At 42.9% G+C, this 27,654-nt stretch overlaps 1 protein-coding gene across 1 annotated transcript in view; it reads right to left on the reverse strand.

Annotated features, from left to right (window-relative positions):
- The window catches only part of tctn2 (tectonic family member 2), a 53,059-nt gene that overhangs the window by 10,001 nt on the left and 15,404 nt on the right, over positions 1–27,654 (reverse strand). Inside the window, exons 8-17 of the mRNA XM_041203438.1 lie at positions 24,118–24,259; positions 19,754–19,891; positions 18,420–18,569; positions 18,137–18,220; positions 11,502–11,585; positions 10,629–10,746; positions 9,087–9,190; positions 7,610–7,757; positions 3,727–3,870; positions 1,238–1,326 (exon numbers count right to left, since the gene is read on the reverse strand). Of these exons, the coding sequence (XP_041059372.1) occupies positions 1,238–1,326; positions 3,727–3,870; positions 7,610–7,757; positions 9,087–9,190; positions 10,629–10,746; positions 11,502–11,585; positions 18,137–18,220; positions 18,420–18,569; positions 19,754–19,891; positions 24,118–24,259 (1,201 nt within the window). The remainder of the gene's footprint in view (positions 1–1,237; positions 1,327–3,726; positions 3,871–7,609; positions 7,758–9,086; positions 9,191–10,628; positions 10,747–11,501; positions 11,586–18,136; positions 18,221–18,419; positions 18,570–19,753; positions 19,892–24,117; positions 24,260–27,654) is intronic.

Here is a 27,654-nt window from a genome sequence, read left to right on the forward strand (position 1 = left end):
CACAAACTCCCGGCTCTCCTCTTCCTGTTTTAAACACAAACTCCCGGCTCTCCTCTTCCTGTTTTAAACACAAACTCCCGGCTCTCCTCTTCCTGTTTTAAACACAAACTCCCGGCTCTCCTCTTCCTGTTTTAAACACAAACTCCCGGCTCTCCTCTTCCTGTTTTAAACACAAACTCCCGGCTCTCCTCTCCCTGTTTTAAACACAAACTCCCGGCTCTCCTCTCCCTGTCTTAAACACAAACTCCAGGCTCTCCTCTCCCTGTCTTAAACACAAACTCCAGGCTCTCCTCTCCCTGTCTTAAACATAAACTCCAGGCTCTCCTCTCCCTGTCTTAAACACAAACTCCAGGCTCTCCTCTCTCTGTCTTAAACACAAACTCCAGGCTCTCCTCTCCCTGTCTTAAACACAAACTCCAGGCTCTCCTCTCCCTGTTTTAAACACAAACTTCAGGCTCTCCTCTCCCTGTTTTAAACACAAACTCTGTGGTTCTGAAGAAGAGTCTTACAGACTGGAAATGTTAACTCTGTCTTTCTCTCCACAGATGCTTTCAGACCTGCTGAGTTTTTCCAGCACTTTTTGTTTTTGTTTCAGATTTCTAGCATCCAGAGTATTTTGCCTTTATCCAAGTGAGTAGTGTATATTATTTATACACCAATTCTCCAATAAGTCTTACAAAGAAAATAAATTCTATTTGACATGGAGGCTCTCCACTGTTGATGCGCTATCCAAATGACAATAGATTTCTTTGCCTCACTCAAGAGCCTTGAGCACAAAATCTAGGATGACACTCCCAACATAGTACGGAAGCAGTGCTGTACTGTCGGAGGTTTCAGGTAAGACATTAACCCGAGGTTCTGTCTGCCCTCTCAGGTGTACTGCAAGATGCCATGCCACTATTTGGAGAAGAGCATGGGAATTCGACCAGTGTCCTGGCCAATATTTATCCCTCAGTTTGCATCACAGAGATTATCTTGTCATTTATCTCTCTGTTTACTGTAGAAACTTGCTGTGTATAAACTGTTATATTCCCTATATTACAACACTGACTATGCTTCAAAATTACTTAATTGGCTGGAAAGCACATTTGAACACCCTGAGGTCATGAAAGGTGCCATAGAAATGCAAGTATTTATTTTTATTTACTGCGCTAAACATGCCCTTGCAGTTCCTGCTACACAAGCCATGAGAAAAAGGTTGATGAGGTGCACTGTAGGATCAACAGAACTTCCTTACCTGTGTAACTTCTTGTCAATGGATAAGCAAGTTCAGGCCAGCAAACATCATTTCGAGAGCAGTCATATTCAAAATAATTCATCTGGAAACTAGTCAGCAAAATTATTTCAGAGTCTTACTGACACTGCTTTGGTTGCAAAAATAATAATTGTACAGTTTAGGAAAAATTATATGAACAGGTCTATGACTATAGGTCTTTGTCAGGCCTTGGTCTTGAAAGACGATAGTTTGGGCCTTGATGGTCAACTCTGTGTTAAACAATGCCTGGTGTGATTCAGGAGCCCTACTCTGGCATGGCGGTCATAGGAACATCGGAAATAGGAGGAGTAGGCCATTCAACCACTCGAGCCTTCTCCGCCATTCAAACAGATCATTGCTGATCATCTACCTCAATGTCATTAGTATCCAGAAATCTATCGATTTCTGTCTTGAACATACCCAATGATTGAGTTTCCACAGTCCTCTGGAGTAGGGAATTCAAAAGATTCACCACTGTCTGAGTGAAGAAATTCCTCATCTCAGTCTTAAATGGCCTACCCCTTATTCCAAGACTGTGACCCTTGGTTTAGACTCACCAGCCAGGGGAAACATTTTATCCACATCTACCCTGTAACGCCCTGTAAGAATTTTTTCAGTTTCAACTGGATCACTGCTCATTCTTCAAAACTCTAGAGAATGGCCTAGTTTCCTCAACCTCTCCTCATAAGACAATCCGTATACGTAAATGATTTGGAGGAAAATGTAACTGGGCTAATTAGTAAGTTTGCAGACGACACTAAGGTTAGAGGAGTTGCAGATAGTGAAGAGGATTGTCAAAGAATACAACGGGATATTGATCGGTTGGAGACTTGGGTGGAGAAGTGGCAGATGGAGTTTAATCCGGACAAATGCAAGATAATGCATTTTGGAAGGTCTAATACAGGCAGGAATTATACAGTAAATGGCAGAACCCTTAAGTGCATCAACGGGCAGAGGGATCTGGGTGTACAGGTCCACAGGTCACTGAAAGTGGCAACGCAGGTGGATAAGGTAGTCAGGAAGGCATATGGCATGCTTGCCTTCATTGGCAGGGGTATTGAGTATTAAAGCTGGGAAGTCATGCTGCAGCTGGAGAGAACCTTGGCTAGGCCACGCTTGGAATATTGCATGCAATTTTGGTCGCCACATTACCAGGAGGATGTGGAGGCGTTGGAAAGGGTGCAGAGGAGGTTTACTAGGATGCTGCCTGGTCTGGAGGTTATTAGCTATGAGGAGAGGTTGGAGAAACTCGGATTGTTCTCACTAGAGCGACGGAAATTGAGGGGGCGACTTGATAGAAGTTAACAAAATTATGAGTGGCATGGACAGAATAGATAGTCAGAAGCTTTTTCCCAGGGTGGAAGGGTCAATTACTAGGGGACATAGATTTAAGGTAAGAAGAGAAAACTATAGAGGAGATGTGCAGGGCAAGTTTTTTTACGCAGAGGGTAGTGAGTGTCTGGAATTCGCTGCCAGAGGAGGTGGTGGAAGCAGGTACGATAGTGATGTTTAAGAGGCAGCTTGACAAGTACAGGAACAGGATGGGAATAGGGGGATACGGACCCCGGAAGTGCAAAATGTTTTAGTTTGACAGGCAATATGATCGTCGCAGGTTTGGAGGGCCAAATGGCCTGTTCCCATGCTGTATTTTTCTTTGTTCTTTGTAATCCCTTCGTCCCAGGAATTAGTCTGGTGAACCTCCATCCCATTCCCTCTATTGAAAATACATCCTTCCTTAGATAAGGAGACCAAAACTGACCAATACTTTACGTTTGTTGCGGGTGAAGGCCAAAGATTGAGAAGGTGCACAAGATTCGCTGGCCTGTTTTCTTTGGGCCCTCTTCTCAGCCAGCTGAGCTTTCTGTTCCTCCTCGTCTACGTCTATAAGTAAACTTCTAAAATTCTTAACAGGGTAGAAGCCGAGAGGTTATATCCCCTAGCTGGAGAATCTAGAACTGGGGGTCAGAGACTCAGGATAAGGGGTTGGTCATTCAAGATTGAGATGGGGAACTTTTTCACTCAAAGGGTTGTGAATCTTCGGAATTCTCTACCCCAGAGAGCTGTGCATGTTCAGTCATTGAGTACATTCAAGGCAGAGATCAATAGATCAAGTAACAAAGAGTTTATCAAGATAGGAGGGCAAGGTGATACGAGGATGAAAGTGCTGTTGTAGTGTGGGGGCGGGGCAATTGGAGGAAGGTCAGGTGATGACATTGCCAGCAATATTTCTAAGCAGAGTTGGGTCACTCTGTGTGGGGAATCTGCAGGCTCAAACCCCTGGTATAAGAGCTATGGTCTAACATGCCGGGACCAGCACTGTCCCTCTCATTTGAGATCTATGTAATTTTGATTTGTAACAAAAGACTTGCATTTCCAAGAATATTGATACATCTATCTTCAATAATAATATGCTTTCATTGGGCGCAAAAAACTGACACCATCTGACAATCTACGTGACAGTTTCCTTCTACCTGGTTTTCATTGGTTCCGGCTGTGCAGGTATTTGGATAAACTGGACAGATATGCTGACCCAAAAGGATTGTAAAAGGGGATTATTCACAGCGCCTGTTGCTTTTCCTCCTCCACGGCTGATGTGCCAGGTCACTGTGGAAAAACTGAGAAGAAAAATCCATTCACACAACTTGTTACAACAGGAGATTAGACTTGAATGTAGGAGGATTGATCAGTAAATTCGCGGATGACACGAAAATTGGGGGGGGGGGGGGCGGTGTATAGTGAGGAAGATTGCCTTAGGTTACAGGAGGATATAGACGGGCTGGTCAGATGGGCTGATCAGTGGCGAATGGAATTTAATCTGGATAAGTGTGAGGTGATGCACGTGGGCAAGATGAACAAGGGACGGGAATATGCGGTGAATGGTAGGACCTGGAAAGTACCAAGGATCAGAGGGACCTTGGTGTGCATGTCCACTGGTCCCTTAAGGTAGCGGGACAGGTAGATAAGGTGGTTAAGGAGGCATATGGGATACTTGCCTTTATTAGCCGAGGCATTGAATATAAGAGCAGGGAGGTTATGCTGGAACTGTATAAAATGCTGGTTAGGCCACAGCTAGAGTATTGCGTGCAGTTCTGGAATCTGCATTACAGGAAGGATGTGATTGCACTAGAGAGAGTGAGAGGAGATTTACCAGGATGTTGCCTGGGCTGGAATGTTTTAGTTAAGAGGAGAGATTGGATAAACTGGGGTTATTTTCCCTACAGCAGAGGAGATTGAGGGGGCACATGATTGAGGTGTATATTGAGGGCCACAGGTAGGGTTGACAGGAAGGAACTTTTCCCCTTGGTGGAGGGATCAATAACCAGGGGGCATAGATTTAAGGTGAGGGGCAGGAGGTTTAGAGGGGACGTGAGGAAGAATTTTTTCACCCAGAGGGTGGTGGGAATCTGGAACTCACTGCCTGTAAGGGTGGTGGAGGCAGAAACCCTCATAACATTTAAGTATTTGGATGTGCACTTCCGATGCCATGGCATACAGGGCTATGGGCCTAGTGCTGGAAAATGGGATTAAAAGAATTAGATGTTTGAGTGGCGCAGACTTGATGAGCCGAAGGGCCTTTTTCTGTGCTACAGTCCTCTATGACTCTTTAGGAGATGGAGGGGAGATGAGAATTTTATTTTTTACGCATTGAGTTGTGGTCAATTATGTGCTGTTTGAAAGGGTGGTGGGAGGTAATTCACAGAATCATTACAGCACAGGAGGAGGCCATTCAGCCCAGTGTGTCTGCACCATCTCTCCGAGTGAGCAATGCACCTAGTGCCAGTCCCCAACCTTCTCCCCATAACCCTGCACATTCTTCATCAGATAATAACCCCATTCCCTCTTGAATGCCTTGATTGAACCTGCCTCCACCAGAACAGAATTCGGGAGTAAATTTCAAAAGGGAATGGGTATACAGTTGAAAAGAAGAAATATGCAGGGCAGGGGGTGTGGGATTAATTAGATAGCTCTATCAAACAGCCTGCAAGGCTGATGAACAGCATAGCCTCCTATTGTCCATTACCAGCATGAATAGTGGTAAGGTTCAGGCACACAGTCCTCAACTGCTGAGCAATTCCTCTCAGTCATGCCTCTGTGTCACCATTTGAAACAGAAAACAATTGTCAGAGTTATCAGTCAAGTTTTAGCAATTTCCATCACATTTTAAGTTTCTGCTTTCATTCATTCACCCTTTAACCGCATTGATCTATTTGGTTTACTCTCTGAGTGACAAACAGGTGTATGAAGAGAGGAGGATGTAAGTGATGGGAAAGTTGTCAGGAAAACTGAAGTGTCTAGAAGGGAGTCTCAAGTAGTCATTTGGTAGTACAGAACTTGAGTATTGCTGAAAAGAGAGACATGCTGTCAAAGCTTTCTGTCTTGCACACATCAGGATAGCTTGCAAGAAATGACCAACAGTAAACAGGGAACAACTTGCAATGAGTACTTACACATGCTAGAAGCTACATATACGCACACACAGGACCCTGTCCTTTGCAGACAGGAGGAACATGTCCACAAATTGTACCTTTTTCAACTAATCTAAAGCTTGGGGAACAGTCATTCCCTACTTTATTTCCCAGTGCATGTCTTGACCAGAGTCGGCCTGTCCAGTGTGAATTTGAACATAGTTGGACAGTTAACTGTTCCATGCTGCATTCTCCATGGCAACATCTCCACCAGAGCTCATTTGCCAACAAACCAGCACTCTCTTCTCATGCAGCATAAATTATTGTACCCCCATGACTGTCGGTAATTTCCTGCAAGCTGTACTGATGAGTACAAGGTGAAAAGCCTTGGTAACATGTCTATTCTTTGAGAAACATTCGAGTCTCAAAGTGCAAAGAATCAGAGGCAGAAAGATCGAACTACAAGCAGATTTTATTTTTATTCATTTATAGCCCATCCCGAGCTGCCCTTGAGAAGGTGGTGGTGAACTGCCTTCTTAAACCGCTGCAGTCCATGTGGTGTAGGTACTCCCACAATGCTGTTAGGGAGGGAGTTCCAGGATTTTGACCCAGCGACAGTGAAGGAACGGTGATATATTTCCAAGTCAGGATGGTGAGTGACTTGGAGGGGAACTTCCAGGTGTTGGTGTTCCCATCTATTTGCTGCCCTTGTCCTTCTAAATGCTAGCGGTCGTAGGTTTGGAAGGTGCTGTCTAAGGAGCCTTGGTGAATTCCCTCAGTGTATCTTGTAGATGGTACACACTGCTGCTACTGTGCGTTGATGGTGGAGGGAGTGAATGTTTGTGGATGTGGTGCCAATCAAGTGGGCTGCTTTTTCAAGCTTCTCGAGTGTTGTGGGAGCTGCACTCATCCTGGCAAGCGAATAGTATTCCATCACACTCTTGACTTGTGCCTTGTCGATGGTGGACGGGTTTTGGGGAGTCAGGAGGTGAGTTACTCGCCGCACGATTCCTAGCCTCTGGGCTACTCTTATATCACAGTTTTAATATGGCTAGTTCAGTTTCTGGTCAATGGTAGCCCCCACGATGTTGATAGTGGGGGATTCAATGATGGTAATGCCATTGAACATCAAGGGGCGATGGTTGGATTCTCTCTCGTTAGAGATGGTCATTGCCTGACACTTGTGTGGTGTGAATTTTACTTGCCACTTGTCAGCCCAAGCCTGGATATTGTCCAGGTCTTGCTGCATTTGGACATGGACTGCTTCAGTATCTGAGGAGTCATGAAGGGTGAACATTGTGCAATCATCAGTGAACATCCCCACTTCTGACCTAATGATGGAAGGAAGGTCATTGATGAAGCAGCTGAAGATGGTTGGGCCGAGGACACTTCCCTGAGGAACTCCTGCAGTGATGTCCTGGAACTGAGCTGACTGACCTCCAACGACCACAAACATCTGACTTTTTGCTAAGTGTGACTCCAACCAGCAGAGAGTTTTCCCCTGATTCCCATTGACTCCAGTTTTGCAAGGGCTCCTTGATGCCATACTCAATCAAATGCGGCCTTGATGTCAAGGGCAGTCACTCTCACCTCATTTCAGGAGTTCCGCTCTTCAGGTGCCTAGTTTAATTTTTATTCCCCTCAGGCAATAACATGAGAGGATATGAATTTATAGATGACGAAGAATACAAACTACAGGTGTACAAGTTGCCACTTCTAGTGTGGAGAATTTAAATTCCAATAACTTATTCTCATGGTTCCTCTCCCCGAGCCAAAAATGAAAAAATTTTATAATTGGAAAAACTTCTGCTATATTAATTAATTAGCACTGATCTGGGTGTAATTTAATTAGCATATATTAAATATTAGCTCCTCTACAGCATTTAAATCTTAAGATTTATTTTGAGATATCAACTAGCCAATGTAATTATAATGCCCATCTTCTTACTTAGCTTCAGCTCCAAGTATCTCTCGTTGTGGTATGCCTTCAATTGCACCAACAACCGCTGTGAGGAACCAAACGTTCAAGTTGGCAGGAATCTCAGTGCATAATCCTTGTAAAAAATCTTCACCACTGGTTGAACTAATAGGTGGAGCTGCATTTGTATATAAAAAAAATGTATTATTGCTGGAATTCTTGAACAATTTGCTAAACTAAAGGATCTTACAATCCTAGAATACAAATGAACATCAGAAGAACTGGAATTCATATAGCACTTGATCATGTCCTTCGGGAATTTCTAAATGCTAAACAACCAACGAATTGATTTTGAAGTGGTTATTGTAGTTCTGCAAACACAGCTAATTTACACACAAGAAGCTCCCACAAACAGCAAGTGAGATATACATTTAGGAAATCAGATTTTGGTGGAGTTAGTTGCAAGAGAAATGTTGGCCAAGGTACAGAGGGTGCTTCCTGTTCTTCATATAGAATCATTGATATCCACGTGAACAGGCAACTGGGGCTTCAGTTTAACCCATCATTGAAAATCAGTCCCTTAGAGAGCACTCTCTTAATACTACATTGAATTACGTGCTTAAGTGAGATCTGAATTCATTATCTTCTGAATGAAAGTTAAGAACGTTGCCAGGGAGCAAACATCTTCCACTGCTGATGGTAGGCCTTCTGGATTCCATAATGACTTCCAATAGTTCATTGTAATCGTAAGCACTGAGCACTTGAATGTTTCCGGTTCAACAAACACAGCATCAGGTACGACTGGTGTGATGCAGTGATGTGAGAATCTGCTTTCTACATCTGAGTGTTAAACTATCTGGTTGACCAGAAAGCAGCAAAGATAAGGGAGCCTCAGGTGCTCTACAGTGTGGTGGAGGGTGACACTCTTTGTAATGACCAATTCCCTAATCCAGACTGGAAGGATGTTGCTGACTATGTCACTAACTATCTGCACATGTGCAGGAACAGCTGCCTCTAGTATTGCAGCAGCAATAGGAGCAGCCAGCTGGAAAACATCCACTCCAGGTGCAGTACTGATGGATTCCTGCCACCTTTCAAATAAAATGTTAAACCCATGATCCCATCTTGCCCTTTCAAGTGAATGCAGGAGATCCCACAGCATAAATCAAGGAGCAGCTAGTTTCTGGTGCCCCAGCCAACATTTCCACCTCAACATCCAGCGCTAAGCAAATTGACTAGTCAATCATTTCATTGCTGTTCGTGGGGTCTTGGTAAATGACTGCTGCAGTGACTGCACTTCAAAAGTAATTAATTGGCTGTGAAGCACTTTGGGACATTGTGAGGACCAGAAATACAAACTCATCTTTCCACAAGTTCTTGGATTTAGATAATTGCTTATGGTAAGTGAAGGGCAATTAAATAGGAATTTGCTCAATGTGTTATACAGAATGTTATAAAGTTATTTAATAAATACATGCACCAAATGCTATACTTCAGCTGCAAATACCTTTGAATAATGGCACCCATTCTGACAGATCAGCAGGGTTTGAATTGCCTCTCCTTGATACATTTGTTGGCACAAGATTCAGAAGATTTTTATAAACAATAGACCTGTCATAAAGCAGATGAGTATTAATATTTCATTTCTAGCAAACACATACAAAAGATGGGCACTGGAACCGATGCAGTGTCATTATATATTAGTGGTGCTGTGATATTATATTTATATGGGTGGCAGTGGTCTCAGATATACTGTGTCAGTCCCAGCCAGACATTCCCATACAGAAACTGCCTGCAAATCTGCCAAAGGTGCAGTTACACATAGCCACACGGCTCCTCTTTCTGTGGTGAGACACCATCAGCAATATTGTCCCAACTCAAAGATTAAACAAATTACAATTTCATAGAACAATGTGGCACAGAAAAAGGCTATTTGGCCCATCTTGCCCATGCTGGCTCTTTGAAAGATCTATCCAGTTTGTCCCACTCCCCTGCTCTTTCCCCATATCCCTGCAATTTTCTCTCCTTGAATATTTATCCAATTCCCTTTTGAAAGTTACCTACAGAATCCACTTCCACCATCCTTTCAAGTGATGCATTTCAGATCGTAACTCACTGCTTAAAAAAATTTTATTTCTCCTCTGCTTTGCGTCATTAACAAAAAATCTATGTCCTCTGGTCACTCCTTCGTCAATGGAAAAGATTTTTCCTGATTTACTCTATTAAAGCTGTTCATGATTTTGAACACATCTACTAAATCACCCGTTAATCTTCTCTGCTCTCAGGAGAACAATCCCAGCTTCTCTAGTCTCTTAACCAGAAGTTCCAATATGTAGCTGGAAGAAAGTTAAAAGTAGCCACATTAGGTCTGAATTTTGCAGCCCTTACATTTCTGAGCTGGTGCCGTTGGTTTATAACATGGTAATATGCTTCATACAGTCTTCTTTTCATTTTATTTCCCTACATTACAGTGACTACACTTCTAATAGTGCTGCATTGGCCTGTGATGCACTTCGGGACATCCCAAGGTCAGAAAAGCATTTGGAATAAATTCTCTCTTCATTGTATCATTTAATTTTTTATATTTATACAGTGAAGATACATCGTTCTTGGCAGCAGAGATGGATCAGAGGAACACCATCATCCATGTCTCTGTAAGCCATTCTACAGCCAACTGCCAGGTGGCTTATCTTCAGATTTTCTCAGGCCCCTGCAGAACAGTGGAGGTATACAACTCCCAGCCGATCTCAGAAACTCAACGCATATCACTCATATCTCACCACATCGTGGTACCACCAAATTACCTATCTTAGTTCCTCCATTTTCACTTTCGAAAGCAACTCGCTTTGTCAATTGGACACGTGTATAGTTTAATCCACAAATTAGTTTTTTTTAAGAATATGAATGAACTATAGATGGACACAGTCACTGTGGTAAACTGCGACAGTGAAACAGCCTGCACATTGCATGAATATTTTAGACTTCTTAACACAAAATGTTGACATTTTATGTCACATTTTAGGGAATCAGACATGGGCAGGCTACACACCTGAGATTAGCACAGTTTTCAAAGTTATCAATGCTGAGCCTCAACAGGCAGCCAGAGATAGAGTCTTTTCTAAACAACACTGATGTTGTTTGAGCTGATGAACACAACCCATTTCCAACTGCAAAACAAAAAGGGATGAAAATGTATTGTAAGAAAACATACAAGCAGAAATTAATTTTATTAAAGTTGCTGATGTTTTGCTAATATGGTTAAAACCCCACTGGACTCAGGCCTTGATTTGCACATTGTGCTATAGGTTCTGGAGTGTGGTGGAGGCCAGTCCCTGCTCACTTCAACATCAGGGCAGTCAGGAATGCTCTAACTGAGCCTCTTCTAATGAGGGCACCCGCAGTCAGAACTCCCTCAGTGCACAAACAGTGATAAAATCAGCAGTGCTTGAGGAGAGCACACTGGAATAGTACATAAATGAAATGTGAGGACAGCATAGTGAAACGGACAGCATCAGTGTCAGCATTTCAATACTGCACAAATGTAGTGTTAAGTTTTAATATCGCAAGATAACTAATTTATAGCATGATATAGTGACACTTAGTTAGGAATACGAAAATTGCAATCTTTGCACTTCAGCCGATGGAAATTTCTCTTGCTGGCTGATGAACAGCTCAGTACAGGAATTAACTCTCGCACCTATTTTAAAACATTGAGTTTCCTCATTCTCCATATTATCACCTTACATGTAATTTTACTCTTATTTCTGTTTGACAGGAAGACTGTCTGTGCACTGATGGAAGGAAAACAGTATTGGAATTTGTAGGGCAGCCTGTGAACCATTAGCTTTCCTGTCCCTGCTCCTCTAAAGACTAAATGGGTGAAAGAGTTTGTTATTCTAATGTCCACAGGAAAATATATCACCTGGTCGCCATATGCTTAAGGGAGCCTTTCGTAAAGTCTTGCCATTTTCAAAAGCACCTATAACGGGCTTGCCGATCTGGTAACCTGAAATCAATAGATGCCATTACATCATTGAGTATTTGACAGATAGTCACACGGAATAATAGAGAACAGAAAGAGGCCATTCTGCCATCATGCCTGTTCCATCACTTTGAAAAAGCTATTCAATTAGTCCCACTCCTCCTGTTCTTTCCCCATAGCTCCTGTAAATCTTTTCCCTTCGAGGATCTATCCAGTTCCCTTTTAAAAGTTGCTACTGAATCTGCTTCAACGACCCTGTGAGGCAGCACATTCCAGGCCATGGAAAGTCCTCACATTACCTCTATTTCTTTTGCCAATCACCTTGACTTTGTGTCCTCTGGTTACCAACCTGTCATTGGAAACAGTTTCTCCTTATTTACTCTATTAAATCCATGCATAATTTTGAACACGTCTATCAAATCTCCTCTTAGATTTCACTTCCTCTAGGCAGAATAAGCCTACTTTCCCCAGTCTCTCCAGAAAACTGAAATCCTGTTTTTTTTTCTATTCATTCTTGGGATATGAGCTTCACAGTCAAGGCCAGCATTTATCGTCCATGAGAAGTTGGTGATGTGCCACTGCCTTGAACTGTTGCAGTCCATGTGGTGTAGGTACACCCACAATGCTGTTAGGGAGGGTGTTCCTGGATTTTCACCCAGCAACAGTGAAGGAACAGCGATATATTTTCAAGTCAGGATGGTGTAGGCCTATGGCCGCAATCACTAATTTATGTAGTTTTATTTTTGCTTCACTTGTGATTTTTAAGTCAACCTGTAATGAATCTTACTTTGTAAACATTGCTGTGATCATATTTTGATTAACCAATCAATAATAATCAGTACTGAAGTGTTTTCCCAAGACTTTTGCTTTCCACATTGGCCATCCACAGCTGTTGTTTAGTCTACATCTGTTTTCCCACTAGCCTACTAAAATAAAAGCTGCTTTTTTATCAAAAGTCCTTTCTTACTGCATTTGATGACCTTCGAACTACACACCAAGACAATGAGTAGCCTTACATGGGGTAGTCATCAGGAGATGGAGCTTGATTGATGGACTAAACCTCTTTAAAGGCAGATGGGAAGACACCATCAAAAGATGCATAAAGAACTTGGATTGTGAAGTCTGCAAAGCCTTGCAGTGCCTGTGAGTAGAAATGATAAGGATTCATGTTTTTCCAGAGTCATTGTTTTGAGAAAATTTGAACTAAGCCTCGAAAGACTGGAATGGAGCCAGAAATTTGGCTTAAAAACAGGCTGACACATCAAGCACCTCACAAGTTCCAGGATTCGCCGCTACAGCCTGAGTGGAATAGTCAACCACTGAACACTACAGGGGGAAGGGACATCGGAGCGGCTGGATGAAGAGTCCACCCTCAAATTCACTCAGAAGCTTGGTCATATATGTAGCAAGGGGAATTTATCAATTTAGCATCCTGTCATGGAACAGACTAAGTTGGGGCTATCAATTTTGGGGAGCTGTTGTGGAACAGACCAATTTGGGGTTATTGTTTATGCTTTAAAAAAATTGTCTTTCTCCCTTTCTTCTGATATAGTGCATTCGTCTTTCAATAAAGTCTTTTTCTTTTTGCTTTTTTATATTATCAATTGTAATTGTCATTTTATTTATTATTCAATAATATTGTTGTTTTAACATAATTACTTAGCATTGTCACTCACTCCTGTTACGTTCAGAGTACAGCCTCACACCCCCTCACAACGGTGTGCCTTGGTAGGGAACTTGCAGGCGGTGGTGTTCCCTTGCATCTGCTGCCCTTGTTCTTCTAGGTGGTAGAGGTCATAGGTTGGAAGGTTATGTCAAAGCAGCCTAGGTGAATTGCTGCAGTGCTTCTTGTAGATGGGACATACTGCTGCTCCTGTTGCCTGATTGTTGTGAATATGCAAGGAGGTAGATGGGTCTGCTGCCTTGGGTGGTATCAAGCTTCAAGTGCTCTTGGAGCTGCATCATCCAGGCAAGTGAAGAGTATTCCATCACACTCAGACTTGTGCCTTGTAGATGGTGGACAGGCTTTGGGGAGTCAGGAGGTGAGTTCCTCTCCGCAGGATTCCTAGCCTTTAATTTGTTCTTGTTGTCATAGTATTTGTACGGCTGATGTTAAGTTTCTGGTAAATGGTAACCCCCCCCAGTATACTGATGGTGGGGAATTCAGCGAAGGTAATCTGTTGAATGTCAAGAAGGTTAAGTTCTCTCCTGTTGGAGAAGGTCATTGCCTGGCATTTTTATGGTGTCAATTTTACTTGCCACTATTCAACCCAAGCCTGATTGTTGTTAGGTCTTGCTACCGTGCAGGCATGGACTGCTTCAGAATCTGATGAGATCCAAATGGTACTGAACACTGTGCAACTATCTGTAAAAACCTCACTTCTGATCTTATGATGAGGGGAAGGTCATTGATGAAGCAGCTGAAAATGAATGGGCTTAGGAGGAACTCCTGCAGTGATGTCCTGGAACCGAGATGATTGGCCTCGACAACCATCTTTCTTTGTGCTAGCTATGACTCCAGCCAGTGAAGAGTTTTCCCCGATTCCAATCTTGCTAGGGCTACTTAATTCCATACTCCGTCAAATACTGCCTTGATGTCATGAACAGTCACTCTTATATCACCTTTAGAATTCAGCTGTTTTGTCCACATTTGGACCAAGGCTGTAATGAGATCTGGAGCAGAGTAGCCCTGGCAGAACCCAAACTGAGCATCATAGGCGAGTTATTGCTGAGTAAGTGCCACTTGAGAGCACCATCAACGGCAACTTCCATCACTTTGCCGATAATTGAGAGATGACTGAAGGGGTGGTAACTGGCTGGATTAGAGGGGTCCTGCTTTGTGTGGACAGGGCATACCTGGGCAATTTTCAACATCATCAGGTAAATTCCCGTTTTGTGACTGTAACGGAACAGCTTGATGACGGGCACGGCTAGTTCTAGAGGACAAGTCTTCAATACTACAGCTGGGACGTTGTTAGTGTTGATTGCTTTTGCTGTATCCAGTGCCTTCAGCCATTTCTTGATGTCACGTGGAGTGAATCAAATTATCTGGTTTCTGTGATACTGGGGGTCTCAGGAGGCCGAGATGGATCAGGTACACGGCACTTATGGCTGAAGACAGTTGCAAATGCTTCAGTCTTGTCCCTTGCACTGATCATTATGGATGGGGATGTTTTTGGAAGCTTCCTCTCCAATTAGTTATTTAAATTGTTCACCACCATTCACCACTGGATATGCAGGGCAGCAAAGCTTCGATCCAATCCAGTGTTTGTGGGATCGCTTAGCTTTCTCAATAGCATGCTGTTTCCGTTGTTTAACATGCATGCAGTCCTATTGTAGCTTCATCAGGCTGGCATATCAGGAGGAGCAGTACCAGGCATGCCTAAAAATGAGATGTCAACCTGGTGAAGCTATAACACAGGACTACTTGTGTGCCAAATGGCAAAAGCAGCAAGTGATAAAGACAGAGCTAAGCAATTCCACAACCAACGGATCAGATCTAAGCTCTGCTGTCCTGTCACATCCAGTCTTGGATGTTGGTGGACAATTAAACAACTCATTGGAGGCGGCAGCTCTACAAATATCCCCATCCTCAATGATGGAGCCCATCAGTGCAAAAGATAAGGCTGAAGTATTCACAACAACCTTCAGCCAGAAGTGCTGAGTGGATGATCCAACTCGGCCTCCTCCGGAGGTCCCCAGCATCACAGATGCCAGTCTTCAGCCAATCCGATTTGCTCCATGTGATATCAAGAAACAGCTGAAGACACTGAATACTGCAAAGGCTATGGACCCTGTCAATATTCCGGCAGTAGTACTGCTGAAGATTTGTGCTCCAGAACTTGCCGCACCCCTAGATGTTCCAGTACAGCTACAACGCAAGCATCTACCCGGCAATATGGAAAATTGCCCAGGTACGTCCTGTACACAAAAAGCAGGACAAATCCAACCCAGCCATTACTGGCTCATCAGTCTATTCTCAATAATCAGTAAAGTAATGGAAGGGGTCACCAACAGTGCTATCAAGCAGCACTTGCTTAACAATAACATGCTCACTGACGCTCAGTTTGGGTTCCGCCAGGGCCACTCAGCTCCTGACCTCAGTACAGCCTCGGTTCAAACATGGACAAGCGAGCTGAACTCCAGAGGTGAGGTGAGAGTGATTGCCCTTGACATCAAGGCAGCATTTGACCGAGTGTGGCATCAAATAGCCCTAGCAAAACTGGAGTCAATGGAAATCAGGGGGAAAACTCTCCATTGGTTGGAGTCATACCTAGCACAAAGGAAGATGGTTGTGGTCGTTAGAGGTCAGTCATCTCAGCTCCAGGACATCACTGCAGAAGTTCCTCAGGGTAGTGTCCTCAGCCCAACCATCTTCAGCTGCTTCATCAATGATCTTCCTTCCATCATAAGGTCAGAAGTGGGGATGTTTGCTGATGATTGCACAATGTTCGGCACCATTCGTGACTCCTCAGATACTGAAGCAGTCCATGTCCAAATGCAGCAAGATCTGGACAATATCCAGGCTTGGGCTGACAAGTGGTAAGTAACATTTGTGCCACTCAGGTGCCAGGCAATGACCATCTCCAGCAAGAGAGAATCTAACCATCGCTCCTTGGTGTTCAATGACATTACCATCGTTGAATCCCCCACTATCAACATCCTGGGAGTTACCAATGACCAGAAACTTAACTGGACTACTGTGGCTACAAGAACAGATCAGAGGCTAGGAATCCTGCAATGAGTAACTCATCTCCTGACTCCCCAAAGCCTGTACACCATTTACAAGGCACAATTCAGGGGTGTGATGGAATACTCTCCACCTGCTTGGATGAGTGCAGCTCCCACAACACTCAACAAGCTTGACACCATCCAGGACAAAGCAGCCCGCTTGATTGGCACCACATCTACAAACATTCATTCCCTCCACCACCAAGGCACAGTAGCAGCAGTGTGTACCATCTACAAGATGCACTGCAGGGACACACCAAGGCTCCTTAGGCAGCACCTTCCAAACTCACATCCTCTACCATCCAGAAGGTCAAAGGCAGTGGATGGGTGGGAACGCTAACACCTGGAAGTTCACCTCCAAGCCACACACCACCCTGACTTGGAAATATATCACCATTCCTTCACTATCATTGGTTAAAATCCTGGAACTCCCTCCCTAACAGTACTATGGGTGTACCTACAAGACATGGACTGCTGGGGTTCAAGAAGGCAGCTCACCACCACCTTCTCAAGGGCAATTAGGGATAGGCACTATATGCTGTCCTAGCTAGCAATGCCACATTACAGAAATGAATGATAATAAAAAATATATACCTAGTTCTGCTCCTGGCATCCTCTCCTACACTCCTCATTCAGTGAGGGTTGGTTCCCTGGCTTGTTGATAATGGTAGAGTGAGGGATATGCTGAGACATGAATTTACAGATTCTGGTTGAACACAATTCAGCTGTTGCTAATGGCCCACAGTGCCTCTGGATGCCCAGTTTTGAGATGCTAGATCAGTTCTGAGTCTCAACAGAATATTTCAACTGAGCTATAAACATTTAGCATAAAATCCTTGCTTTTGTGCATCAATGCTCTATTAATAAAGCAAATGATCCCGTGTGCTTTTTCAAACAGGTCGTCAACTTGCTCTGCCACATTCAAAGATGCATACATTTATCCACAGGTCTCTTTGTTCTTACATCCCCTTCAAAATTCAACCATTTAGTTCATATAGCCTCTCATTCTTCCTACCAAAATTTATCACTTTACACTGCATTGAATTTAGTCTGCCATATGTCTACCCTTCTCACCAGTCTATGTCCTCCTCAATGTTTACTCCATTTTCTAGTCATCTGCAAACTTTGAAACTATGTTGTGTAAACCCAAGTCTAGATAACTAATATATATAAAAAGACAGTGGTCCTAATACCAGCTGCTGGGAAGACCACTCTATACTTCACTCCAGTCTGAAAAGTAACTGTTTACCACAGATCTCTGTTCTCTATCCTTTAGTCAATTTATAGCCACACAGCCATTCTTTTAATCTAAGTGTCAATTAATTTTATCCTGGATTACTGTCTCTAAAAGTTTCCTGACCATCAATAAGAGCCTGCTGGCCTGCAGTTGCTGGGGTTATCACTGCCCTTTTTTGAAAAGGAGTGTGTAACATCTGTAAAGTTGAAAGCTTGAAATAAACGCACAAGTTGTTGTTCTAATTTCAAGTCTACAAGTATCATAACAAACTTAAGAGCTTAGTTTCACAAAGGCCCAAGGGCTGACTTTCCTACTCCTGTTCCAATTTCCTATAACCTCATGAGGAAGTAACCCAAATAGGTTAGTTACAGGTTAATCACTGTGCTTTTACGAAAGAAAATTTGCAGATAGCTAGGCGCTTGTAAATTTTCAGCTCTAGGTCACTCAAAATTTCACCCACCAACAGAAGTTAAATTGTAATTAATTCTAGCATGAAATGACTCTTCTTATACTTAAATTTTTTAAGGACAAGGCACAAATTCCAAACTTGCATTGATAAAACTTTTCTGCAAATTGATGCAAGAGGTGTAATAAGCTGTGGTCTCACCTGGATTGCCAGACCGGGTCACATTGGTTGAATGGTCATTTTTTAAGTTAATGAAAGTCACACTGAATCTTTGGGTCAAAGTTGCTGGAAAGGAAGATATTAGAGAGTGAGATGAAGATAGAGATGCAGGTGAGGCAAACAAACACACTGTTAAATGCAGGAGTTGAATTCCATCAGTAAAACAAGAGTAAAACGGGCTAACACAAAATAACCAAATAGAAATTTATAATCAAAATCACTTCTTGTACAATAGTTACTGCAAATATATGAAAGAACATCCTACCTGGAGAATCTAAGGGAACATTTCCCACTGTGACAAGCAAAGTGACATTAGAAATCGTATTTCCTTTCCAGCTGAAGACGTATTCTGCCCCCAAAATCATATTTTCACACATTCCCTCTACAAGTTTGGGATGTGATTTATCAACCAGTTCTGTATTGAAGTAAACAAACAAGTTACAATATTAGTATTGTATTGGTCAGTGGATAATTTTTGAATTGCTCTAGCAAAGAGCAAGGATATATTATGGGACCAGTGGCATCCTACCATGCTATAAACTTCTATAGTAACCTTGCAATGACACCAAACTTGAAGGGTAGAGTGGAGTACTTGGAGGAGAGTGGAATAAGATTTGGACCTGGTCAAATCAGTGACAAATGACATTTATTCAGTCAAATGCACATTACTGTACATCAGGAAGTAGGCAAAATGAGGTGCATGTGAATGGAACAGAAGTAGCCAGAAGAGCGTCAGCTGACTCGTTGCTCACCATCTCCCAACAGAGAGAGCAGAGAGAGGTGTCAATCAGCAAATCCATCAAGGTCAAATCTCCAGAGTTCCTGCTAAAAATGCCCACTGTCCAGCCACCCAAGAATAAGACAGTACTTAGATTCTAATGACAGTGCAGAGGAGAGCAACAAAATTAGTCCAGGTGTCAGGAGGAGCTAATTGATAAGCTGGAGATCTTCATCCTCAAAAAGACACAATTTATTGGATCTTATGGAACCACAATATACTGGGGGACCACAGAAAGCAAAGCCAAAAAAAACCTTCAGATGCACTGAAGTAGAGTCAGGTCAGGATGTCAGAAACAAGTTTTTGACATTTAGGACAAAGACCAGGAAGTATTTCTTTACCGAGTCAGATGAAAAGTTGGAACCAAGAAAAGTGGTTGAACATAGAATCCAAACTCAATTAGCTACTAGATGATGTAATGGGAAGATGAGAGGGTTAGTTCTGGAAAATGAGCTGAGATCAAATGGGCTGAAGACCTTCTTCAACTACCAAGACCACCTTGTGACATTGAGATCCATCCAGTTCATCTGGCACTGCGCATACCTGGAGGTTACCATTCACATCAGTACTTGGTAAGCAAGTGCTCAGTGGGTTCCCTCCTGCACAATGGTGTGACCTATTTCCACAAAGTAATCAAGGCAAAACTGCCAATGTCACTCTCCAGAGAATGCCAAATGAAAATCTCAGCAGAAGCTGAGAATCACATTCCTGACTCCAACATTTTAGCACCATATTTGATGGGTTACTCTTCATGGCTGCATTGAAATTCATTTATTTAAGATGTAGCAAAAAAAAACAAGCCTCGTGCTGAGAGATCATACCTAAAGAAGCTGTGATATTCTGCTGTTCAGGAAACAAGGATTGATGAGCAGGACTTGACCCAGAAGTTGAAGAGGTTGCTGTAATGAAATTTCTGAGGTCTATGGAATTCTGGTACTTTATAACAGTCGGTAGCAACACTACATGGAAGAAGCAATCCAATTATTCTTGCAGTCTCAGACCTTGCATCTTTCATTTCAGTTTACTTCCATTTAAAATAAAAATAACTACTTTAGTTGTTTGGTAGTGCAGAACTTGAGTATTGCTGAAAAAAGAGACATGTTCAAGCTTTTTGACTTGCACTACGCAAGAATACCAATATAAAGGGGAAAATAACAATTTATACTTTATGTGAAAAGCGTGCTGATTGGTTGGCAAGTGGACTCTGACTGGTAGAGATGTTGCCATGGAGAATGAATCAGTGATGGTGAATGACAGTTAACCGCCAAGCATTGTTTGAAATTTAAACCAGGCAACTTGACCCTGATTGGTCATGGCATTGCCACTTATTTTGACAACCATTTGCTGACTCATTCCTCAGGGCAAGGCCTTAACCAATCAGGGTCAAGCTGCCTGGTTTAAATTTCAAACAATGCTTGGCATTTACTGTCATTCACCATCACTGATTCATTCTCCATGGCAACACGTCTACCAAAGTCTACTTGCCGATCAATCAGCATGCTCTTCACATACAGTATAAATATAGGCTATTGAGTTGGATGATCAGCCATGATCATAATGAATGGTGGAGCAGGCTGGATGGGCCGAATGGCCTACTCCTGCTCCTAGTTTTTATGTTTCTATATTTCTAAATTGTTGTTTTCCCCTTATATTGGCATCCTTGTAAAGTGTCCTGATGAGTGCAAGATGAAAAGCTTTGATAAGTCTCTTTTTTCAGCAATGTCCACTTTATTTAGCTTTCACACTATGATGCTTTAGTAGAAAATCAGTTTGCAGTCTGATCAATAACTATTGCATAAATTTGAAGACAGTAGCATTTTAAACAATTATATAAAGACACAGAGGTTTAAGAAAGTGCATAGAGTACTCATCACACCAGGCAGGTATAGTGCAGGTCATGCTGCAAAGTGAATGAATGCTGTTTTATCCCAAAAGCATGCCTCAATTCTTCGTAAGTTAATATCCCATTATCATTTTCCACACCAGCTATTCCTGTGAACTTTCCCTTAGTACCAAATTACTACAAGCTTCAAATTTGAGTGTGTTCTGTTACTACTCACTGCATAATAATTTCAATACATTGCAAGGCTGTACCATTATACAAGTGTTTTTTTAAAATAGTCACATAAGTACAGCAATGTGATGTGGCACGTATGCTGCATCATGAAGTGGAGCAATACATTGTGAAGCTGATTAGGGATAAAGCTATTTTAGATATAGTATTGTGTAATGAAGCAGAGTTCATTAGTAACATCATAGTAAAAGACCGTTGGGAAATAGAGATCATAATACCAGTGAATTCAATGCTAAGTTTTAAAGTGAAATACTCCAATCACAAACAAGAATCTTAAACTTGAACAAAGCCAATTACATAGGTATGAAGGGAGAACTGGATAAGGTTAATTGAGTAAACAGACTAAAAGGTATGGAGGTAAATGAACAGTGAGAAATACTTAAGGAAACAATTCAGAATGTTCAACGGAACTACATTCCACTGAAAAACAAAATCTCAGCAAGAAGGGCCCACCTGTGGCTCACTCAGGAAGTTAAGGACAGTATTAGATTAAAAGAGGCTTACAACGTTGCAAAAAACAGTAGCAAGTCTGAGGATTGGGAGTGTTTTAGAAACCAAAGGGCCAACAAAAAGTTGATAAAACGATAAATAATTGGAAATGAGAGTAAACTAGCCAGAAATATAAAAATGGATTGCCAGAGCTTTTATAAGTCTATAAAAAGAGAGCCAGTAGCTAAATTAAACATTGGTCCCTTAGAAGCAGAGGCAAGGGAAATTATCATGGGGAACTAAGGAAATGGCAGAAGCATTGAACAACTATTTTGTAGCTGTCTTCACAGTAGAAAACACAAGTTGCATACCAGAAATAGACAGCAACCCAGAGACTAAAAAGGAGGAAATTAAGGAAATTAATCTCAACAGAGAAAAAGAATCGGAGAAACTTAAGGGACTAAAATCAAAGAAATCTCCAGGACCTGATAGCCAACACCCTAGAGTTCTAAAAGAGCTAGCTGCAGAGGTAATGGATGCACTATGATTTTCCAAAATTCCTTAGAGTCAGGAATGGCCAAATCAGAATGGAAGCTAGAAAATGTTTCTGTCCTTTCTTGGAAAGCAGTGTGAGAGAAAGCAGTGAACTACAGGCCAGTTAGCCTAACATCAGTTGTTGGGAAAATGCTGGAATCTATTAATAAGGAAGTCTTAACAATGCACTTAGTAAAGCATAGCATGATTATAACAAGTCAACATAATTTTAATTAAGGGAAATCCTGTTTACAAACTCAGAGTTTTTGGAGAGTAGAAAAGGGGAACTAGGAGTTTACCTGGATTTCCAAAAGGCATGTGAACAAGGTGCCAGATAAAAGGTTAATAGGCAAGATCAGGGCTCATGGAGTTGGGGGTAATATATTAGCATGGATAGAGGGTTCGTTAATGGATAGATAGCAGAAAGTAAGCATAAGTGGCAGAAAGTGCCACAAGGATCAGTGCTGGGGCCTCAGTTATTCACAATCTATACTAATGACTTAGATGGAGAGACAGAGAGTAACGTTTCGAAGGTTTCTGATGATACCAAGTTAGGTGGAAAGGTCAGTTGTGGGCAGGACATAAAAGTTGCAAAGAAATATATACAGGTTGAGGGTATAGAAAAGTAGAATATTTTCTAAAAAGGTGTGAAACTTGTAAGTGTTGATGTTCAAAGAGATTTAGGTGTGCTCGTACAAGTAACGCAAAAAGTTAGCATTTGGGCGCAGCAAGCAAATTGCATGTTGGCCTTTATTGCAAGGGGATTGGAGTACAAGAATAAAGAAGTCTTGCTATAGTTGTACAGGGTTTTGGGGAGACCACATCTGGAATATCGTGTGCAGTTTTGGTCTCTACATTTAAGAAAGAATATATTTGCACTGGAAGCGGTGCAGCGAAGATTTTCTAAATGGGTCCTCCGGATGAGGGGGCTGTCCTATGATGTGGGGCTGAGTAAATTGGGCTTATATTCTTTGAAGTTTAGAAGAATGAGAGGTGATCTCATTGAAACCTACAAAAGTCAGAAGAGGCTTGACAGGGTGGATGCTGAGAAAATGTTTTCATTGGTCGCGGCATCTTAAAACAGGGGCACAGTCTCAGATAAGGGGCCGATCATTCAGGACTGAAATGAGGAGAAATTACTTCACTGAGAGGGCTGTGAATCTTTGGAATTCTCTACCCAAGTGGGTTGTGAATGCTCCATCATTAAATACATTTAAGGCTGGGATAGACAGATTTTTGGTCTTTCAGTGAATCAAGGGATATGGGAAGTGGGCAAGAAAGTGCAGTTGAAGCCCAAAATCAGTCATGATTGCATTGATGGGCCATATGGTCTACTCATACCCCTACTTCTTGTATTCTTGTGGCAGTGTGCTGTTGCACCCAACAATCCTCCACGTGCTGAGGTCCCAATTCCAGATGTTCCACTTAAGAGAAATCCTGGGTGGAAGTCAGGTAGCTCCAACAAGGAGAGACAGAGGAGACGGCTGAGAAAGAGTTCCCCAAGACTGCTCCTGTACTTCTCCAGTACCAGACTGAGTGTGAGAGATCAGAGTCTCAGTGATCCATTCAGCCAGACTCCGCATACAACAGGGAACCCCACCTGAGATAGGGAAGAAAATGCCCTGAGTTTCCAGAACATAAGTTAGCAAATGATGGCCAGCTCTTGACCACCTTCCTTCTGTTCCCAAAGCTGCAACACTATGACAATTGTGTGCTTCACTAATTACCCATACTTTCAGAGAAGCAGCAGAGCTAATGAAGGACAGCATTTTCTTAACTCTGAGAAATCTTAGTGATCTTCCACTCAGATTGCTCTAGTTTGAACAATTGGACATCAACAAGGGGATCACATCTTATATATAGAATTGCACAGCATGGGAGTCAGCCATTTAGCTTACTTTGTCTGTGCCAGTTCTTTGAAAGAAAATCCTATTGGCCCCAACTCCCTGCTTTCTCCCCCACAGCCCTGCAATTTGTGCCACAACCCACCACCCCTACCCCAGCACTGCCAACCTTGCCCTCAACCACATTTAATGTATTTATCCAATTCCCTTTTGAAAGTTATTATTGAATATGTTTCCACTGCCTTTCAGGTGCTCAAAGTCCTAGGTAAACAGTGCCATTCTTTCCATTATACATTGAACTTACATCCCTGGCCATTCTGGATATAGTCACTAATTCCATGGCTATCTGTACAAGCTGCAGCAGTAAGAGGAGTCACACAATGTGTGTCAAAATCTTCAAGATAAGCCACAGGTGCATTCCTCAAGCATTGACCACTCAAAGATCTCTGCAGCATAAACATACAGACAAAAAGTAAGAGGTGAAACACTTTGCTCCTTATCCAGTTTTACAAATTATTTCATAAATATTCAAGGTTCTCACAATTTCTTAGGTTACTTTCAGCTTTGACTTTATAGTCACTGACCATACGAATATCATCAGAGGCCTGAAAATGTATTATTACATCCAGAGCCCTGAATAGCTAACATTTTAGAAATTAAAGACAATATGCTGATAGGGTTAGATCAAGAGGGGTGGGAGGAGGCTACAGCCTGGAGCAGTTAGGATGAACAGCTTAGATCAGGCTTGTCCAACCTTTTTGGGTGGGGGTGGGGCCACATTTCAATTTTTTCACACTCAATGGGTCGATGATGAAATTTCAGTAAGGTAAGATTTCACAAAATGTTAAAGATGAATTTTAAAAATATCAATGTCAAAGCAATAAATGGATAATTTCAAAGAACAGTAATTAATAAAAATACCCATTAAAAAATGCCAAGTAGCAGAGTTCACCAATGAAAACTTATTTTTTGCCTTTTTGCTGAAGCAGAGCTAAAGAGACACATTAGGAAGAGGTGGGGACCAGACCTTAGCTAAGGAGTTGGGTTTAACTAACAATGACCTTGCATTCACCTCTAATGGCGCGCATTCCGTACTAGCCTCGACAGAATTCATATGAAAGCAGAGGTCAGTTGCCTTTCAGCCAGGGTTTTCCTCCTCTCCCGACCTTAGTGGATAGCTTTTGAGGGAAGGAGGAAGGGTGTCAGGCTCTCACTCACGCCCTCTCACTCATATCCTTTCTCACTCGCTGGCGAGCCTGACAGCCAGACATTCAGGAGAGAAACAGCCTGTGACTGAAGGAGCAGATCCTTGCAGATCTTTCATTCAACTTACCCGTAGTTTGAACAGTGAGTCTGCAGGCTGGATACAGAGGGCGCCAGGTTGTGACTTGCAGGCCAGAGATTCAAGAATCCAGGCATAAATGCATTTAAGGGGAAGCTAGTTAAGTAATAAGGAAGAAAGGAATAAAAGGATATGCTAATAGGGTTAAATGAAGCTGGGTAGAAGGAGGCTCATACGGAACATAATTGGGAGAGCTGTCTCACAGACTAGTCAAGCAACAGCCTGACATATTTATACTCGCAGAATCATACCTTAATGTCCCAGACACCACCTGCTGTCCCACCAGCAGTGGCAGCACACTGGTATACAGGCAGGAGAAAGTTGCCCTGGGAGTCAACATCGATACCAGGCCCCATGAAGTCTCATGGCATCAGGTCAAACATGGGCAAGGAAACCTTCTGCTGATTACCACCTACCCCCAGCTGATGAATCAGTGCTCCTCCATGTTGAACACCACTTGGAGGAAGCACTGAATATGGTAAGTGCACAGAATGTACTCTGGATACCACACACAGTGTGGCTGGGTAGCATCACCACAGACCAAGCTAGCCAAGTCCTACAGGACATAGCTGCTAGACTGGGTCTGCGGCAGGCGGTGAGCGAGCCAGCAAGAGGGAAAAACATTTGACCTCATCCTCGTCAACCTTCCTGTCACAGATACATCAGTCCATGACCTTACTGGTAGGAGTGACCACCACACAGTCCCTGTGGAGATGAAGTCTCGTCTTCACATTGAGGGTACACTCCATCATGTTGCATAGCACTACCACCATGCTAAACAGGATAGATCACAAACAGATCTAGCAACTCAAGGCTGGGCAACCATGAGGCACTGCAGGCCATCAGCAGCAGCAGAATCGTAGTCATTGAATTGTTCAATGAGAAGTGCAGGAGGGTATGTCAGGAGAAGCACCAGGCATACCTAACAATGAGGTGTCAACCTGGTGAAGCTACAACACAGGAGTACTTGCGTGCCGAACAACATAAGCAGCAAGTGATAGAAAGAGCTGAGCAATTCCACAACCAACAGATCAGATCTAAGCTCTGCAGTGCCGCCACATCCATCTGTGAAGGGTGGTGGACAATTAAACAACTCACTGAAGGAGTTTCCACAAACATCCCCGTCCTCAATGATAGGGGGCCCAGCATATCAGTGCTAAAGATAAAGCTGGAGTACTTGCCACAATCTTCAGCCAGAAATGCCGAGTGGATGACCCATCTTGGCTTCCTCCACAGGTCCCCAGCATCACAAATGCCACTCTTTAGCCAATTCGCTTCACTCCAGGGCATATCAAGAAACAGCTGAAGGCACTGGATACTGTGAAGGATATAGACCCTGACAATATCTCGGCAATAGCACTGAACACGTGCTCCAGAACTTGCCATGCCCTTAGCCAAGCTGTTCTAATACAGCTACAACACTTGCATCTATACCACTGGTATCTACACAGCAATGTGGAAAATTGCTCAGGTATGTCTTGTATGCAAAAAGCAGGACAAATCCAACCTGGCCAATTACCACCCCATCAGTCTACTCTTGGTCATCAGTCAAGTGATGGGAGGGGTGATCAACAGTGCTATCAAGTGGCACTTGCTTAACAATAATCTGCTCACTGACGCTCAGTTTGGGTTCCGCCAGGGCCACTCAGCTCTTGACCTCATTGCAGCCTATGTTCAAACATGGACAAAAGAGCTGAACTCCCAAGGTGAGGTGAGAGTGACTGCCCTTGACATCATTTGACCAAGTGTGGCATCAAAGAGCCCTAGCAAAACTGGAGTCAATGGGAATCAGGAGGAAAACTCTCCGCTGGTTGGAGTCATACCCAGCACAAAGGAAGATGGTTGTGGTTGTTGGAGGTCAATCATCTCAGCTCCAGGACATCACTGCAGGAGTTCCTCAGGGTAGTGTCCTTGGCCCAAACACCTTCAACTGCTCCATCAATGATCTTCCTTCCATCATAAGTTCAGAAGTGGGGATGTTCGCTGATGATTGCACAATGTTCCGCACCATTCACAACTCCTTAGATACTGAAGCAGTCCATGTCCAAATGCAGCAAGACCTGGACGATATCCAGGTGTGGGGTGACAAGTGGAAAGTAACAATCGCGCCACACAAGTGCCATGTAATGACCATCTCCAACAACAGAAAATCTAACCATTGCCCACTGACATTCTCAATAGCATTACCATCACTGAATCTCCCTCTATCAACATCCTGGGGGGTTACCATTGACCAGAAACTGAACTGGACTTGCCATATAAATACTGCAGCTACAAGGGCATGTCAGAGGCCAGGAATCCTAGCCTCATGGACTACAGCAGTTCAAGATGATAGTTCATCACCACCTTAACGGCAATTCCGGATGGGCAATAAATGCTGGCCTAGCCAGCGAAGCCCACATGCCTCGAATGAATAAAAATAAATAAACACTAGCGTAGACCAGTTAGGCAGATTAGACCATTTCTGTGCTGTACATTCTATGCGATGCCCAAGATGAT

Source organism: Carcharodon carcharias, chromosome 13 (assembly GCF_017639515.1).
Source record: "Carcharodon carcharias isolate sCarCar2 chromosome 13, sCarCar2.pri, whole genome shotgun sequence".
Lineage (NCBI taxonomy): Eukaryota > Metazoa > Chordata > Chondrichthyes > Lamniformes > Lamnidae > Carcharodon > Carcharodon carcharias.